The sequence below is a fragment of the Gouania willdenowi genome, unplaced genomic scaffold (assembly GCF_900634775.1).
Source record: "Gouania willdenowi unplaced genomic scaffold, fGouWil2.1 scaffold_55_arrow_ctg1, whole genome shotgun sequence".
Classification (NCBI taxonomy): domain Eukaryota; kingdom Metazoa; phylum Chordata; class Actinopteri; order Blenniiformes; family Gobiesocidae; genus Gouania; species Gouania willdenowi.
The window spans coordinates 1,174,628-1,193,906 of record NW_021145219.1 but is presented as its reverse complement, the minus strand read 5'-3'; the positions used below and the strand labels follow the sequence as shown (position 1 = coordinate 1,193,906).

The 19,279-nt window shown below is 40.1% G+C and overlaps 1 protein-coding gene across 1 annotated transcript in view; it reads left to right on the top strand.

Annotated features, from left to right (window-relative positions):
- LOC114460638 (disheveled-associated activator of morphogenesis 1-like) overlaps nucleotides 1–19,279 on the top strand; it is a 52,559-nt gene that overhangs the window by 11,294 nt on the left and 21,986 nt on the right. The window contains exons 4-16 of the mRNA XM_028442542.1: nucleotides 6,183–6,254; nucleotides 7,255–7,349; nucleotides 10,843–11,062; nucleotides 11,885–11,998; nucleotides 12,100–12,210; nucleotides 13,724–13,827; nucleotides 13,910–13,976; nucleotides 14,971–15,088; nucleotides 15,167–15,302; nucleotides 16,579–16,637; nucleotides 16,714–16,901; nucleotides 16,975–17,241; nucleotides 18,641–18,748. Of these exons, the coding sequence (XP_028298343.1) occupies nucleotides 6,183–6,254; nucleotides 7,255–7,349; nucleotides 10,843–11,062; nucleotides 11,885–11,998; nucleotides 12,100–12,210; nucleotides 13,724–13,827; nucleotides 13,910–13,976; nucleotides 14,971–15,088; nucleotides 15,167–15,302; nucleotides 16,579–16,637; nucleotides 16,714–16,901; nucleotides 16,975–17,241; nucleotides 18,641–18,748 (1,659 nt within the window). The remainder of the gene's footprint in view (nucleotides 1–6,182; nucleotides 6,255–7,254; nucleotides 7,350–10,842; nucleotides 11,063–11,884; nucleotides 11,999–12,099; nucleotides 12,211–13,723; nucleotides 13,828–13,909; nucleotides 13,977–14,970; nucleotides 15,089–15,166; nucleotides 15,303–16,578; nucleotides 16,638–16,713; nucleotides 16,902–16,974; nucleotides 17,242–18,640; nucleotides 18,749–19,279) is intronic.

The window sequence follows — 19,279 nt, the reverse complement described above, 5'->3', positions numbered from 1 at the left end:
ACGTGTGTGTGTGTGTGTGTGTGTGTGTGTGTGTGTGTGTGTGTGTGTGTGTGTGTGTGTGTGTGTGTGTGTGTGTGAGTGTGTGTGTGTGTGTGTCTGGCTACGGTGTCAGTTTGGACCGCGGAGAGCAAGGGAGATATGAACTAATCACCGGTAAAAATCCCTGTAAAACAATCACCATGAATAAATTTGATCTCCCTGGTAAAGATAGTAGCTCTAACAACTGGTAAAATTGGTAACTGGTAAAACTGTGAATGCAGAACGTGGACGCACTTACTCCGCCTCTGGGTCCTAGTGCGAGCCTTGTGTCCTTGTGTGTCCGTGTGAAAGTCCGCATGTTTATGCCTCTGTCCATCCACTCTTTTCATTATATTCATGTCTTTTAAGGCTTTTATTATATAGTGTCGGCTGTAGTTCGGGCCGCCGCCATCTTGGTTTATGTCGTCACCAGCGCGTCATCAACGCAAATCGCACAAGCCCAGAATGACTTAAATAACTGTAAAGAGGTCTTATATTAGTCTATTTTCTTTTTAAAGTGGTGTTTTTTTGTGGCTTTAGACTCCAATTACATTTATGTATATAATATGTTCCCCACAATATAAACAGGTTCACAATATAATTGTTTTTTGTAGTTTCTGTTTCCACTGTATCCAGAATAATAATAATAATTCTCAACAAGAACTATTGATTGATTTGTCACATGACTGTTCCAGGGTTTGAGTTTGTTTTATTTAGTTTCACGTCAGTGCAGAGAGGACTGGATGGCGGTCGAGGGGGGTTGCCTCGGCGGCCCGGTCCGCGTCCACAGCTTCTGGTTGTTGGGACATGGAATGTCACCTCGCTGGGGGGAAGGAGCCTGAGCTTGTGCGTAAGGTTGAGAGGTACCGGCTAGATATAGTCGGGCTCACCTCCACGCACAGCTTGGGCTCTGGATCCCAACTCCTGGAAAGAGGCTGGACGCTCCACTTCTCTGGCGTTGATCACGGGGAGAGGCGGCGGGCTGGGTTGGGCTTGCTTATTGCCCCCCAGCTCAGCCGCCACGTGTTGGAGTTTACCCCAGTGAACGAGAGGATCACGTCCCTACGCCTTCGGGTTGGGGACAGATCTCTCACCGTTGTTTCGGCCTACGGGCCCAACATCAGCGCAGAGTACCAGGCCTTCTTGGAGTCCCTGGGAAGGGTACTAGATGGTGTCCTGACTGGGGACTCCATTGTTCTACTGGGGGACTTCAACGCCCACGTGGGCCGCGACAGTGGGACCTAGACAGGGGTGATTGTGAAGAACGGCCTCCCCGATCTGAACCCGAGTGGTGTTTTGTTATTGGACTTCTGTGCTAGCTACAGTTTGTCCATAATTAACACCATGCTCGAGCACAAGGATGCTCATAAGTGCACGTGGCACCAGGACACTCTTGGCCGGAGGTCGATGATCGACTTTGTAGTTGTATCACCTGATCTCCGGCCACGTGTCTCGGACACTCGGGTGAAGAGAGGGGCTGAGCTGTCAACCGATCACCACCTGGTGGTGAGCTGGATCTGCTGGCAAGGGAGGAAGCCGGTCAGACCTGGCAGGCCCAAACGTGTGGTGAGGGTCTGTTGGGAACGTCTGGTGGATCCCTCTGTCAGTGGGGTCTTCAACTCCCACCTCCGGATGAGCTTCTCCCAGATCCCGAGGGAGGTCGGAGACATGGAATCCGAGTGAACCATGTTCTCCTCCTCCATTGTCGATGCGGCCATTCGCAGCTGTAGCCGTAAAGTCTCTGGTGCCTGTCACGGCGGCAATCCCCGAACCCGTTGGTGGAGCCCGGAAGTAAGGGATGCCGTTAAGCTGAAGAAGGAGACCTACCTGGCCCTCTTGGCTGGTAGGACTCCAGAGGCAGCCGAGAGGTACCGGCAGGCCAAGCGTGCTGCAGCCCGCGCGGTCGCAGAGGCAAAAACTCGGGTCTGGGAGGAGTTCGGAGAAGCCATGGAGGAGGACTATCGGTCGACCTCAAAGAGATTTGGCAAAGCTCCTCAGGGGCAGGGCTCCGGGGGTGGATGAGATTCGTCCTGAGTACCTTAAGTCTCTGGATGTTGTAGGACTGTTTTGGTTGACACGTCTCTGCAACATCGCGTGGCAGTTGGGGACAGTGCCTCTGGATTGGCAGACCGGGGTGGTGGTCCTTCTCTTTAAGAAGGGGGATCGGAGTGTTGTGCTCCAATTACAGAGGGATCACACTCCTCAGCCTCCCCGGCAAGGTCTACTCCAGGGTGCTGGAGAGGAGGATCCGGCCGATAGTCGAACCTCGGATTCAGGAGGAACAATGTGGTTTTCGTCCCGGTCGCGGCACACTGGACCAGCTCTATACCCTTCATCGGGTGCTCGAGGGTTCGTGGGAGTTCGCCCAACCAGTCCACATGTGCTTTGTGGATCTGGAGAAGGCGTTCGACCGTGTCTTTTGTGGTGCCCTGTGGGGGGTGCTGTGGGAGTATGGGGTCCGGGGCCCTTTGCTAAGGGCTGTCCGTTCCCTGAATGACCGCAGCAGGAGTCTGGTTTGCATTGCTGGCAGTAAGTCAGACCTGTTTCCAGTGCATGTTGGTCTCTGCCAGGGCTGTCCTTTGTCACCGGTTCTGTTCATTACTTTTATGGACAGAATTTCTAGGTGCAGCCAGGGACCGGAGGGGGTCCGATTTGGGAACCTCAGGATTTCATCTCTGCTATTTGCAGATGATGTTGTTCTGTAGGCTTCCTCAAATCAGGACCTTCAGCGTGCACTGGGGTGGTTTGCAGCTGAATGTGAAACGGCCGGGATGAGGATCAGCACCTCCAAATCTGAGGCCATGGTTCTCCACCGGAAAAAGGTGGCTTCCCCTCTCTGGGTCGGTGGAGAGTCCTTACCTCAAGTGGAGGAGTTCAAGTATCTCGGGGTCTTGTTCACTAGTGAGGGTAGGATGGAGCGTGCGGAATGAGCATTGATGCGGTCGCTGTATCGGACTGTTGTGGTGAAGAGGGAGCTGAGTTGGGGGTCAAAGCTCTCAATTTACCGATCGATCTACGTTCCTACCCTCACCTATGGTCATGAGATTTGGGTAATTACCGAAAGGACAAGATTGCGGATACAGGCGGCCGAAATGAGTTTCCTTCGCAGAGTGGCTGGGCGCAACCTTTGTGATAGAGTGAGAAGCTCAGTCACTCGGGAGGAGCTCGGAGTAGAGTCGCTGCTCCTTCACGTTGAAAGGAGCCAGCTGAGGTGGATCGGGCATTTGTTTCGGATGCCTCCTGGTCGCCTCCCTCGGGAGGTGTTTCAGGCATGTCTTATTGGGAAGAGGCCTTGTGGTAGGCCCAGGACACGCTGGAGGGACTATGTCTCTGAGCTGGCCTGGTGTCGCCTCGGGGTCCCCCCAGAACAGCTGGAGGAGGTGTGTGTGGATCGGGAGGTCTGGGCATCTCTGCTGAGACTGCTGCCTCCGCGACCCGGTCCCAGATAAAAGCGGAAGAAAATGGATGGATGGATGGATGGATAGTTTCACATCTACCTGTAGCTCTTTGCTTTTTAGACTACTGACAACTTGTTTGTAGTTTTATTTCAGAAACTTTCACTTTTACAGTAACAGCTGGAAACCTTTGTTAATTGAATATCCTACATTACACCAACCAAATTAAACTATATCAACTAAGTGAATAAATAAAAATGGCCTGTGTAAAGGCTTTTTCAAATTAAAAAATGATCTTGTGAAATCTGTGACCTGTTGACCTGCACAACTCAAAGAATCTGAATCGAGAATCATTATTTCTTGGCACAAATGCTTTTAAACACTTGCTGTACATTCAGCTGACATAAAAATCTTGTTTTCAAATATGTAGAATAATTGTGAATTTATCAGTAGGAGTTAGGGATGTAACGATTAATCGTAAGGCAGTTAAAAATCGATTCATAGGTATCACGGTTGATATCAATTTTCTGAAAATTGAATCGCAGTACTTTTTTTATCCACAAGTGTAGGCGGCGGGCGGAGTCTGCTAATACTTTCTTTCTGGCCGCCTTCTACTGTTAAACGTGTTCATAAATGATTCCGTACCCCTTTAGCACCAAAAGAATATCTGTAATATTACTTGAATATCTGTAAAAGTCACATTTTTCTATTCAAGATTTATTTTTAGTTAAATTGCATTGTTTTGAATAGTTTATCAAGGGATTCTTTTGACAATGAAAAATAAAAGGAAAATAACACAGTATTTTGTCTACAGTCCCAATTTGTAAAATAAATCGTGAGAGAATCGTATCGTGAACCCAGTATCGTGAATTGAATTGTATCGGGAGTTGAGTGAATCGTTACATCCCTAGTAGGAGTAGAAGTTTTAATGTTTTTGTTAATTTTTTGCAGGCATCTTTTTTGTCTGTCAAATGTATTTAAAATAAACTAAAATTAAAGAGAGAATGTTATTTAACTGTCGAATGTTGTCTTAATTTTCTTTATTTATATATCTTTTTTTAAATTGAAAAAAAAATGTTTATGGTCCTGGTCTTGGTCTTGACTCAGCCTCGGGTCCCGAAAGTCTTGGTCTTGTCTTGGTCTCGGTGCATTCTGGTCTTGGGCAAGTCTTGGTCTCGGATAGTGTGGTCTTGAACACAGCACTATAAGTCTCACAGCAGAGGGTCTAAGAACTTATGAATAAGTTCTATTTTAGTTTTTCTTTGTCAATTCATTTTCAAAAAGGTCTATATGTCTTTTTTTGTCAAACTGGGGGAGCTGTGTGTACATTACTCAGGGAAATAAAAAGATCACTTCAAGTATTCTAGCAAATGGCTGCAATATAACAAAGAGGGAAAAATCTAAAAGGGTCTGAATACTTTCCGTATCCACTGTAAGAAAGAAACAGTATTTAGTGCAGTGACCCCATTTTGATATCAAGAATTTCTGGTGACCCCATTCATTTTTGATTATGTTTGAGGTCAGATATATATATATATATATATTTTTTTTTTACTGCATTATAGTTGAACTAGATTTATATTTTTCACATAATGAAAGTAAAGAAATACAGTTGTTTAAGATTGTGTGTTATTTTAACTTTTCTATAGTTTTTATCATTTCTGATCATCTCATGCCTGGGGTAGGACCAACACTGATACTTTATTTGTTAGTTTTCCACCCTCTCTCTCTCTCTCTCTCTCTCTCTCTCTCTCTCTCTCTCTCTCTCTCTCTCTCTCAAGTACCTCCTGTAGTGCCATTACATACCCCTAGGGGGACACGTACCCCCATTTGAGAAACACTGGATTAGATGACACTTTCTCCCAGAGTTTGACAATATTATAACACTGTATGACACGTAAGCTGTTGAACAACTTTCTTTAATTTATTTAATCTCGAGTCTGCATCTTTAAAAGCTAAAGACCAAGTCAAAAACCTTGGTGTTCTGATTGACTCAGATCTGACATTCAGCAGTCAGATCAATCACAAAAACAGCCTTCTACCACCTAAAGAACGTCTCTAGAGTGAAAGGTTGAATGACTCAGAAAGATCAGGAGAAACTGGTCCATGCTTTTATCTCCAGCAGACTGGACTATTGTAATGGTCTTCTGACAGGAATCCCCCAAAAGAGCATCAAACAGCTACAGCTGGTTCAGAACGCTGCAGCTCTGGTCTTAACCAGAACAAAGAGGTCAGAGCACATTACTCCAGTTTTAAAGTCTTTACACTGGCTCCCAGTCAGCCTCAGAATAGACTTTAAAGTTCTGCTGCTGGTTTATAAATCTGTGAATGGGTTTGGTCCAGAATACATCAGTGACATGTTAGTCAGGTATGAACCCAGCAGGTCTCTCAGATCTATGGACACAGGTCAGATAGTGGAGCCCAGAGCTCACAGTAAACATGGTGATGCTGCTTTTAGTTGTTATGCTGCAAAGAAGTGGAACAAACTGCCAGCAGAGCTGAAGTCAGCATCTAATGTGAACATTTTTAAATCAGTTAAAGGAACTTTTTTTCTCTACTGCATATGATTGAGAGAGAGATTTTTAATCACGTTACTGCTGATTTTAATGTTTTTACTGGTGGTTTTAATGTTCTTGATTTTTTTGTTTTTGTTTGATGTTTTCTGTTGTCCTTTAAGAGGGAACCTTTTCTGTTCCACAAAGATCACTTCTTCTTTCTCTTTTTGTTCTTTAGTGTTCCAAAGTTCAGCTCTCTCTTTGTTTATTTCAGGAGGCCGAGGAGGATAAAGGAGCATTGGGAGATCCACAGTTCTATATCGATCAGCTCAGAGTCATGGCTGCCGTGAGTGATGCTCAATCCTATTAGCCACATGTCGCCCTCACAAAAATCACAGGAACATACACAAAAGAACAACAAAAGTCCAGAAAACGAGTAAAGAACACATACAAAATAACATGCAATTATAGAAAAAGACAATAACAACAAAAAGATAAAAAGAAAAACAGTGAGGAACAACAATAATTAATTAAAAACATAAAATGACAGGAAAGTATAGAAAATGACAACAAAAAAGCACAGAAATGACTCCAAAAACATACATAAATCACAGAAACATACATTAAGGACAAAAACAATTACACAGAAATGACACTAAAACACAAAAAAGACAAGAATACACAAAAAAACTAATAAGAAAAAACCTCACAAAATTATAGAAAAGTACAAAAAAACCAACATAAATTTGAAAAAAGGATTAAAAACACAAAAAATGACTCGGAAATACAGAAAAGGACAAAGAAATACACCAAAATTACTCCAAAAGCACACAAAAAACTGAAAGAAGACAAAAGGACAACAAAACTACAAAAAAAAGCGAGAAAAAAAAAAGGAAAAAAAAAACCCTCACAAACTTATAGAAAAGTAAAAAATAATCAACATTAATCTTAAAAAAAATTACAAACACACAAAATGACACAGAAATACACAAAAAGACAACAAAAATAGACAAAAATGACTAAAAAAACAAGAATACCTTAAAATAAATAACCAAAATGAATCTAAAAACACAGAAAATGACAGAAAAATGCTCCAACGTAAAAATCAAGGACAAAAAAACTAAACAAAAACAAACTCTGCTCAAAAACCAACATGACTTCCAACATGTGTAAGGTTTGATTATTGTCACTGTGGAAAACATTTGGATTACCTAAATACTAACAAGTAAAACCCCAGAGTTTCTTTTTTACAAATATATTTCAGATATAAATGAAAAAGAAAAAGTTTGATGTGTTTGAAATCCTGCCTTCAGTATAAAGCTGAATATTGTCTTTGTCCTTGTTAGAGGACGACTTTGCAGGCGACGGTGGATGAAGACAATCAGGGAAGAAACAGAATAGTTCAAGGTTTGAAAACAGCCCTGAGGACACAGCCAATGAGGTACAACACTTTCTCCTTTACACTGCATTTATTCTCATTTTCATTTATTTGTTTTTTCGAGACAAGAAAAACCCCCAAAATGGAACAAAAAAAACTGTTGTGTACAAGGAAACTCCAACAGAGAAATCAGTGATGTTTAAAATAATGTATACAATTTATGTACACTTATAATTACGATAAAATGTTTGCTTAAAAAGGAGTGGGAAGAAGAAAGACTTATTGAAACCCACCCCCATTTTTTAAAGGTCCAGTATGCTATTTTTCATCCATCTTCATTTGTTCTAAGAACCCCAACAACATAGTATTTGAGGTTCATTTTCCCAAACTCACCTGTTTTCCAGAGTCATTTTTATGACGCTTCTAAAAACAGGCTGGGGCCTTTGTGCATATGCACGAGTGGTCGTGTCTGTAGACGCAGACTTCATGCCTCGCTCTTGATGAGGGTGATCAGTGATCACATAGCAATTTTATTTTGCTATCCACACTCTCTTATTATTTTTTCTGCCAAAAAAAAAATACGCGGAGTTTGCGGGGGACCCCCTATTGGTCAAAAGTTTTCATTACAGTTTTTCCAATTTTTTATATCAATCAATCTCAATCAATCAATCTTTATTTGTATAGCGCCAAATCATAACCAATGGTATCTCAAGACACTTTACAGTAGAGCAGTCTTAAGGACGGACTCTTCATTTTATGGATACACACATATGCATATATACGTATATACACATACATATGTATCCCACACCCAACATGAATTCATCATGGCGGCAAGGAAAACCTTCTGTTAAGCAGCAGGAACCTTGTGTGGATCCCATTCCTATGATGAACAGCCATCCACGTTATGCTGTGTTGGGTGTGTGCAGAGGAGAGGGTGGAGACAGAGTTGTTGAGAATCTGTAACTCCACACTGAGGATCCCACGGACCTGCAAGACAAAAGCCAGAAGGAGTACAGGAGCAAACACACAAGGGAAGAAGCAGACATAGAGGGAGTGTTTGAGAGAGGAATGGGACCCTCTCCGGTCCCTCTCTAGCCTAAATGACCTCTCTCTTAACGCCCTCTCCAACCTCTCTCCAAAACGAGCATGCCAGACCCCCCCGGCAGTCTATGCCTATTGCATCTTAATTATGAGCTATGAGCTGGTTCCTAACTAAAAGCTTTACCAAAGTGGAGCTCTTCCTCCTATACTACTTTTAGAGACAAATGGAACAACGAGTAGTCCAGCATTTTGAGAGCGTAGTGTTCTGGGGGGATTGTATGGCACTACAAGCTCCTTGAGATAGGCTGGTGCCTGTCCATTTAGGGCTTCATAAGTGAGAAGAAGAATCTTGAATTCTATTCTATATTTTATGGGAAGCCAATGCAGAGAGGCTAGTACAGGAGTAATGTGATCTCTTCTCCTAGTTTTAGTCAGTACACGTGCTGCAGCATTTTGAACCAGCTGAAGTGTCTTAAGCGACTTGCTCGGGCAGCCTGCTAAAAGAGAATTACAATAATCCAGTCTAGAGGTAACAAAAGCATGGACTAGTTTTTCGGCGTCGCCCTGAGACAGGATAGATCTGATTTTAGCAATGTTACGGAGATGAAAGAAGGCAGTTCTTGAAGTTTGTTTTATGTGAGAGTTATATAACTTACTCAATATACAAGTATTTTAAGTGCCACAAGACACAGTGACTAGGAAATGATATAAAATTCAAAGCTTCACAAAATAAAACCAAGTACATTTTTAAAGGGCCAGCAGCCGATTTGACATTTGACTCTCCTTCTTCCCGTAGCAGCTGAGTGCTTTGTTTAAACATGGAGGACACCGCGGGTGCTCCATAGACTCACTAGACTGTTGTTTGTTCTGATGCACTGAGAAAACAAGACGACTGTAACAGAGAACGAGCAAACCCTGCGCTCAGTGTCTTGATATAAAGCGGTGGATTGAGTGGTGTTGTGATAATCTACTTGCCCGCCTACCCCTATCCTTTTATTATCTCCTACCTGTTGTTTAACTTAGTGATTTACAACTGCCAGCAAATCTATCCTTTCATGTTAAAGTGTATCTCCCATATTAAAGCACATGTATCCAGTGTTGTATGATATATCATGTAGAACATAATAAATAATAACACTGCTTTTGAGCAACTTTACGCTCTCCTTCTTTAAGTTACAGTGGGGGCTGAACATTTCAAGCTGCACTTTGGATTTATTTTGGCAGGTCCATAATACAGCTTTTAAAACGTATGTTACAGATAATTAGTGAAGCGAAACTCAAGACGTTCTCTCTCGCTCTCTCTATTTTTTTTGCTGCTGCTCCCCAGCAGGAATCTCAATCCAAAAAACTGCACATTACAGTAAAACAAATGGCTATTTAAACGGCTACTGTGATTGAGTCCAACAAACGCTGCTCCATGGTGTGTACAGTATATCGCATCAGCAGCGGAGTTAGTCAGCTGTTTCAAACAGTGTTAAAATGCTAGGTCGCTTTCTTGTCATCTTCACCTCTCCTAACCACAGGAACAGTGCATTTAAGGTGATAATCATTTGTTTTGTCCAACTGCTGCCTCGCATTGAGTCACAAACACGTCAGATCATGTCAAAGGCAATACAACGGCTACTGAAAATGGAACTGAGAGGGAGGAGCTCACATTCTTATATAGGGTAGGAGGAGTCGGGATTTTCTGGAGGAGGAGTTTCCACCTTATGATGTCACAACATGAGAAAAATCCAACTTGCCCATTTAAAGTTGACTTTTTACAAATGTGGAATAAAAAGGGAGGGAGGAAACTGAACTTTTTCAATTTTGGGTCTCTGAATGAGGCTAAAGGGATGTATATCTCTGCAGCAAAACCATTATAAAGTGAATTTTTCATAATACTGCCACTTAAATTATACAATTTTCACCCCATTGCATCTGTCTGTTTGGACTTATAGAAATACTCAATAAGTACTAAACAAAATAAGGAAAAAAAAAATGGAAGTTTACAAATGAAAAGCCCCCTGCACATGCAACACTCTACCTGCTTCCAAGAGGGAACGCCTACTTGTGCGAGAGCGTGCACGATCCCAGTTTTCCTTGTGCACAGCTCTGTTTAGTTGGAGTTGGCATCGGTCATACAGGCTTACTTTCCAAAAGAAGATTTGCACTTTTCCCGCAATGTCAGACTCCCCACCGGTAAGTGAAAACCAATTTTCAAAGGACCCAGTGCGCACCAGGCACGAGCACGTAGGACGTCCTTACAAAAACATATCACCGGAATGATTGACAACTGGGAGGAAAAATAGTCTTGATGATCCACCTGGAAGTTGAAGCCAAAATAACATCGTCCACAATACCTTTAAGATATACAAGAATACAATGCAAATTATCAACAATGGTAATAAATTCAATACAATTGGCATATAAAGACAAGACTAGCCAAAATATTTATTATTCATTTATTATTATTTATTTATAAACGTATAGCTGTCATTGTCTTTCCTGTGGTTCTGAATGATCGTTTCAGGTTTGTCACACGCTTCATCGACCTGGACGGCCTGTCGTGTATTCTGAACTTCCTGAAGTCAATGAGCTATGAGACGAGTGAGTCTCAGATCCACACCTCACTGATCGGATGCATCAAGGCTCTGATGAATAACTCCCAGGGCAGGGCTCACGTCCTGGGACACTGTGAGAGCATCAACATCATTGCACAAAGTCTCTCTGCTGAAAACATCAAGACCAAAGTAAGCACATATACAACCTCCAACAAATGCCTTATTTCTCTCAATCATTAATGATTAATCTTTTGTTACAACATGAATTGGGTTACATATTCTTTTAACAAAAGTGATCTTGATAATTTGATGTCATCATTTAGATCAGTGGCTCTTAAACTTCTTTGGCTCAAATAACCTCAGAAGTAGTTTTATTTCTGAATCCAAGTATACTCCCTTTGTCCGACCACAACATTTTTCTCAGAATACTATGAAAAACAACTATAGAGCATAATGATGGAATGAATGAGTGATAACACACATTTTAAAGAATCTTAATTTGTAAACAAGTAGAATGAAACAGTGTTTGGTGCCTCCTGAATAGATTTATTTCCAGATTGTATTATTTACGGTCATCTCCCTCAAGACTGACCTTTGCATTTTCAGTTCATGTTCTAATCAAGATCATTTCTATCATTCAAGATCATTTTGTGTTTTTCTTTGGTGTTATTTTGTGTATTTTGTTGTTTTTTGGCTGTTATTTTTATTATTCTGTGTATTTTTCTGTTAGTTTGTGTGTTTTTGTTGTTTCTTATGTCATTTTATATGTTTCTGTAATTTTTGCGTATTTTTTAATGATCTTGTGTATTTTCCTCTCATTGAGTGTGTCTTTGCTGTTGTTTTGTGTGTTGCTGGTAATAACATTAATGTCTCATAGTGTGTGTGTGTTTTTGGTGTCATTTTGATGTATTTTGTTGTTTGCTTGTTCTTTTTATTATTCAGTGTATTAGGGTTAGGGTTAGTTGTTGCATCTATTGCATGATATCCTAATGGGCTCCATCTCCTGCTCAGATTGCAGTGTTAGAGATCCTGGGTGCTGTGTGTTTGGTGCCAGGAGGACATAAGAAGGTACTTGAAGCCATGCTGCACTACCAGAAGTTTGCTTCAGAAAGAACTCGATTTCAGGTTTGTTTTCTCCACTTTTTGTCCTGGCTGTGATTATTACTAACTACAGTGTTCATAGTTTTTTGTTGGATTAAAACAAACAAACAAACGTATATTATCAGAACCTGGTGACAGATTTGGACAGATCTACTGGCCGCTACAGAAGTGAAGTTCATCTGAAGACTGCAGTTATGTCCTTCATCAATGCAGTGCTCAGCCAAGGAGCAGGAGAGGTGAACCAAACACATGCTTACTGCCTGCTTTCACCTGTGTTAGAATAGAACAACTACATGTAAGTCTCTCAAACATCAACCATTCATTGCCTCAACTTTAGCCCTAGAGCGGGGGTCACCAACCTTTCTGAACCTGTGAGCTACTTCATAGGTACTTATAGTCTGAAGATCTCTCAGTTAGAAAAGCACTTCTTAAATTTAAGGGCCTATACTACAAAGCTAGATAATTATATCCTGGATTAATCTCCGTTAGTGGGCTTGACCTAACCAAACATTCTCTGTCAGACAGAAGCTGTCCTACTAATCTAGATATCAACTTGCTAAGTTAAGCATGGTGATTTCCGCCTGGTTAGGTGCAGGCACTTGTGACAAAGGAGGGGATTGCAGCGTCAGACCAATCACAATCATAGATAAATTGTAGCGCAATTGAGGAATAATTCTGTAAAAGTATAAATAATTAAAATCCATATTTCAGACCAAAAACAACACTGTTGCTAGGGTAAAAGCAGTATGGAATTAATGCTAGTGTTAATTCTTAACTTAGTGAGATTATAAACGGAGAAAAAAATGAACACCCTTATCAGTTTCACTTTCACTTTTACAGTGTCCGTGGCTCAGCCTCCATCATAAGGTGGACAATATTACAATTTTATATTATCTTGTGGTGATGCAGAGGCATCACCGCAGAAGACATGAGTGAATGAATGAATGAATGAATTCATTGGTCTGAAATCACCCATGGCACACAGGTTTTATCAGCTGACAAACTGTAGGTCAGTCCATCAGATAAAAATCTATGTTTCCTATAGGATGTCATTGAGTAAATGAAAGGATAAATATTCTCTTTGCGTCACATCAGATCCACACCGCGACGTGTCCACTATGAAACTCTATTTATAGGACAGAAGTTTTTCTAAGAGAACTGATTGGTTAGGAGGCGGGACTTTATATCCTAGCCAGAACAAAACCTGGCTCCGACCAGGGGAGGTGTTCAGCCTAAGTTACCATGTTGATTTGGCGTCGTAAGAAGGTAGCCAGCTTCATAGGACAGCACATACTGATTAAATCCCAGAAGTTAGCGCAATGGGAGGAAATCCTGCTTCGTAGTACAGGCCCTAAATGTTCACAGTTTCTCTTTAATTAGAGGGTAAAATAATAAGGAAAACTAGCAGTAACTTAACTATGGTAGAAAATGATGAGGTTTCAACATGAAACACTTTATTTCTCCTAATTTATGCAATTGTTTCATTTTTATTACATTTCATAGATGTTCCTATTTTACTAGCAACTAACAAACAACGAACAAACAACAAATAAACATGGGGGATGAAAGTAACTTGCAACTTTTACATTGTATACTATTTAATTGAGCTACTTTTTACTTGTACTTGGGTATATTATGTATGACTTACTTGTACTTGTACTTGAGTACAATTTCAAGTAGCAGTACTTCTACTTGAGTGCAGGATATATCAGTACTCTTTACACCCTAACACAGTCTCTTTCTTTTCAGGCCAGCCTGGAATTCCGTATGCATTTGCGATTTGAGTTTCTGATGCTTGGCATTCAGCCTGTCATTGACAAACTGCGCTCCCATGAAAACACCGTCCTAAACAGGTAAACCAGATTAACCTGAAGGTCAACAGAAACCAGAAGGAGTCTCATGCAACTAATGCCCCACTTTGTCCATATGTTTCAGACATCTGAACTACTTTGAAATGTTGAGGAATGATGATGAGCACGTGTTGTCGAAACGCTTTGATGTTGTGAGTTGTTTTAAGCATTTTGTTCATACTTTCAGCAAGTTTTTGCATTTAAATCTTTTATATTTCAATAGTTATAAAAAGACACAAACAGAACTGTGATAGAATGCTTCTATTTTCATGTCATGTCATCTTATATTGTTATTATACATTTTTTTGCAAAGACTTCACAACTAGAAGGTTGTTGACAATCATTTAACAATAAAATCAAAGAACTAAATTAAATAAATAAAGATTGTAGTCGAGTTATGTGTCATCAGGGGTGGACAAGCCATCTTCAACCCAAAGTGGCCAGGTCCGGTCTACTATGTACATGGTAACAGGTGGATTAAAATGGTCCAAAAGTGGTAAAAACGTGGCAAGAAAATAGTGAAAAGTGACTAAAATAGGTCAGTCAAGAGTGGCCAAAAAATGGGTCAATAAAGAGAAACCAGGTGGTATGTAATGGAAAAGTGTAGCTTTAATGAGCAAAATGTAGCAAACAATAGTGAAAAAGGGCAAAAAATGTGGAACAAAAAGAGGCTAAATGTAAAGAAGAAAGGAAACAAGTTGTATTTATTGGTTATTGCTTATTTCAATGAAAAGTGACCAAAAAAATTAAGAAAGGACAAACATTGAATAAAAATGTTAAAAATAACTTGCAAAAATGGGAAAAAAAATAGGGGAAAATTCATGTTTAATGGCAAAAGGAAGCTCAAACTTGAAAAAATAAAAGTGTCAGAAATTTTTGAAAAGGGAAAAAAATGTGACAAAGAAAGTTGCAAAATGACCAAAGGAAATAGGTAAAAATGTGTTTAAAAGTTTTCCCCTTTTAAGGTTTTATGGGGGAATAATAATCAAAGTGAAGACATAAAACCACATGTTAATAATAACAGCTTCATGGTGTCCTCTGATAATGTAGTGGGCTGGTCTGGACACAAAATGCCAGGGCTGAATTTTGGTCAATCCCTGTGTGTCGTTAAGGTGGTTTTAGGTTGTTGTTGCTGTGTGCTTTCAGCTTCATATAGAAACTAAAAGTGCCAGTCACATGTTGGAGGTGATCAAGAGGAGACTGTCTCACACTGAAGCGTATCCTCACCTCCTGTCTGTCCTACAACACTGTCTAATGATACCATGTGAGTGAGTTGAACAGATACGATGGTGGAGGAAGGCGTGAGCATCCAAAGTACTCAGTGTCCTCTCCCTGTGAGCAGATCAGAGCAGAACCAGCCTTCAGTACTGGGTGTTGTTGGACCGCATCATTCAGCAGCTGGTTCTACAAACGAACAAAGGAGAGGATCCCGATGTGGCACCTCTGGAGGACTTCAACATCAAAAGTCTCATTTCTAAGTATGTTAAACTACATTCCCTTCATGTAGAGCAGGGATGGGTGAGCGCTGTGTGGGGTCCCGTGTTCCAATGCTCTTCTGAACGTGGACAGAATTGTCTTTTGAAGAAGGGAATCAGAGTTCTGCCTTTCCAGTATGTTGAAAAACAAAACAATGTTGCAGAGGCCAAAAATGAAGGTCCAGAGTTAGCCAGACGTTGGCTCTATAATATTGGTGTAGGATACACACTTTTCCATTCGGTGGTATGCGTGGTCCGCTTCAAGCCGTGCTGCTATGAGAGGGATCTGTGGGCTAAGCTAATGGGCTAAGCTAATGGGCATGAAGCCAACGTTACTTTTGAAAGCTTTAATTACCATTTATCAACCTGATATGGGACGGTTAACGCTTGTCCTACCTTCCATGTATAAGAAGTAGTTTCGATTTGATAGCTTCTTAAAAAGATTGGATTTCGTCCCATGTTAATGTTTAGTTTTTAGTAATATCAATATACTTTCATTTAATTTTCATTCACATTTTAAAAATGAATAAATAAAGAATTAGTCATAGTGTAGTTTTTGTCAAATAAACAGAATTTGTGGACAAAAACTGTCAAAAATGTTTAGTCAACAAATTTAACACGCGATGTGTAAAATTCCGGGTCCTGAAAATTGAGTATCATGCTGTACCAAAGAACCATGAGTCACCTGTGCGTCTGGTGCACATATAACTAGTGTAAACTGTGATGAAAACAAAGCTTCCTTGAACTAACTCTTTAGATTCTATAGGAATTGCTTGGGGTCATTTTTGACCCCGGATATTGAAAAGTTGGGTTGTGAATCAAAAAGTTTCTTAATTTTTCTATTTTTTTCTCACAAACTTGTTTTATGAGGAATACCTGAAATATGAGAAAATTAAAACTTTCAATGTCTAAGATTTTATAGAAAAACAACCCTTGGTGTCATTTTGACCCCAATGTTCATGTCTAAAAGTTAAAAAAAAACTCTCTCTCTCAAAGTTATTCAACAAAATTTAGTTAGCAAGAATCTCCAAACAGAAAAAGTACAACTTGTGGAGGTTTGAAGTCTATGGGGCGGATTCAATAAAGGTTTCCAGGTCTTAAAATGTGTGCAAACGTCACTCCACGCACTAATAAGGGGTACAAACCCCAGGGAATCAGGACTGCAGGTGTTCTGCACATCACAATTTGCCCACAATTCATTTAGCAGATTTAGGGACATTCCTGGTTTACTTCCCTTTATTTCAAATCGTAGTGAATCTGCCCCTGTGTGTTTTTTCAGGCTGGTTATGGAGCATGAGGTCCGAAAATGGAAGGAACAAGCTGATAAAATGAGAGAAGGTAATCACACAAACACACCATTGGAACAAAGTGAAACTAATCTTCAAAGTCATTCATCATGGTCTGTTCTCCTTAGAGCACCATAAATTACAGCAGCGACTTGAGAAAAAAGAAAGAGAGTGTGAACTGAAGAATGCAGAGAAAGAAGAAATAATGAGCATGTTGAATAAGATGAAGGATAAACTGGAACTAGAGAGTAACGAACACAAGCGTGCTAAGCTCCAAGTGGCTGAGCTGTCGGCCCGTCTGCAGAATCTTTCCTTTGTAGGCGTTAAACACTCATATCTGCTCATCTCACACACTCAGCCTTCACCTGGTTGTTTCCTTCTCTTCATAGACCTCCAGTGTTCCAGGAGGGCCCCCCGTCACTGTGGGCGGGGCCACGCCCCATGGTCCTTCTGTCGTTTCCCCCCCTGATGTTCCTCCTTCTCATCATTTGCTTCCACCACCTCCTCCTCCTCCACCTCCACCAGGAGGCCCTCCTGTCTTTGGCATGGCCCCGGCTCCGCCCCCTCCTCCTGGGGCTCCACTTGGACCTGCCCAGAAGAATATTCCTCATCCTTCCAATCCAATGAAGTCTTTTAACTGGAGCAAAATCCCTGAGGTACTAAGAAAATATAATTATCATCAGGTTATTGAAGACAAAAAAGGCCAATGGAAATGTTCAAAAACCAGTAACAAGTTAAAGAGAAGCTGCCGAATAAAAAATAATGTATCATTAAATTAATACTAAGAGTACTGATATATCCTACTCAAGTACTTGATTGAAACTGTACTCAAGTACAATTAGGTCATACATAAAATGCTCAAGTACAAGTAAAAAGTATCTCAATTCAATAGTACTCAAAGTAAAAGTTACTAGTTACTTTCACCCTCCAGTATTTATTTTTGATGAAAATTTTTGCCGCGGTTCCCTTTGCATACAGTAAACATCTCATGTAGAAACTTAAAAAGGAAGAGACCACATTTATTTTCCATTAAGGCATCTGTACAAAATGTACAATTTAAAAATAACACTAATGAATTAAATTCAAAATAAATAAAACATCTCAGACTTTAAGTATAGTTACATTTATGAATTCTAAAACAGTGTTATGCCAAATGTTGCCATGTGGGTAATAACATAAAAGGTAGAAACCTGTGACTGTGCTTTGATCAGACTGAAGAACATATGGATTATGTTCAATGTACCTTCATAAACTGCTGACCTGAGGTCAGTACAGTACTGTGGTTTAAGTTTTTTTTTTTTAAATAATCTACTCAGTAACTGTTGGGTGCGGAAATGTAACCAATTACTTTACTTCTTTTAAAACATACTTAAGTTCAAGTACAATTACTGATTTAGAAAAATACTCAAAAAAGTACAAGTACCCGTAAAAGCAACTCAATTACAGTAACCTGAGTACTTGTAATCCATTACTTTCACCTCTGGAGATTCCCAAACTCTTTACAGTCATTTAATCTGAAGCCATGTACCCCGACTCATGTCACGTCATATACAATGTAGCCCTATAGTGAAATTTGTCTCTGAATTTAACCAATCCTGTTGAAAAATTATATATATAATAAAAAAGAATAATAACAATAATAATAAGTAAGAACACAATAAAACATCTTATTCAGAATTATCACTAATTTATTCAAGTAACTACAAACATTTTCAGTGAGAAAAAAAAATCTATTTTATTTTGGAAAATTAAATCTACCAAACATTAGTTATATATTTATCACCCTGAAACTGTGATATACAACTCGCTACAACTTTAATGAGAAGGTGAAGTTGAGAGGATGAGCAGAACTCTGTAATGTTTGGCTGAATGTGAGAGAGTCTGAGTCTAAAATCATTCTCCACACAAAGTCAGTACATGGTGACAAATGGCATCAAGCACGTTTGGCTAACAAAGCAATGTAGCTCTCGCCATATTTTCGCTTTTTTTAAGAGAGTTTCTCTGTGACCACTTTTAAACACCTTTAACTGATGCATTGTTTTGTTTTTATTTCAGAATAAAATAGAAGGAACCATCTGGAGTGAAATTGATGACCTGAGAGTTTTCAAAGTTCTCGATCTGGAAGAGTTCCAGAAGACTTTCTCAGCCTATCAAAAGACACACGTAAAACACACACTCCTGCACCGAACACACAACAGATCTACAAGGTGTAATAATGCAATGACACATGCTAACTCTGGCCTCACTCCAACTAAACAAAAAATCATTATTTCACATACAAAATCAGATTTAACATGTTTAGAAACATTTATTCTTATCTTGACATAGAAACTGCACAAACGCTGCTTTAGTGATGTTCATTTGTATTTCTAAAAATTAAGGCAATATATTTGTAGCTGTGTTTCTTTTACTTTTGGAAATCTGCAAAATATAAATTGTTCAATAAAAACACCTGAATTTTGGAAAAAACACTCAAATATCGCTAAAAAGTTTTTTAGGCTTTCATGGAGAGGTTTTTCCAGACGTTAATTAAAATTTATTGTAAAAGCCCAATGGAAACATTTTTTCAACAATTACACGTCACAGGACAGACGAGACGTACCTGGTCACATGAACACTTCTCGCGGTACGGTGGACAGAGGAGGAGGCCGAGACTCAAAAATGATTAGTGCCATTATTATAAGGAGATTTGGA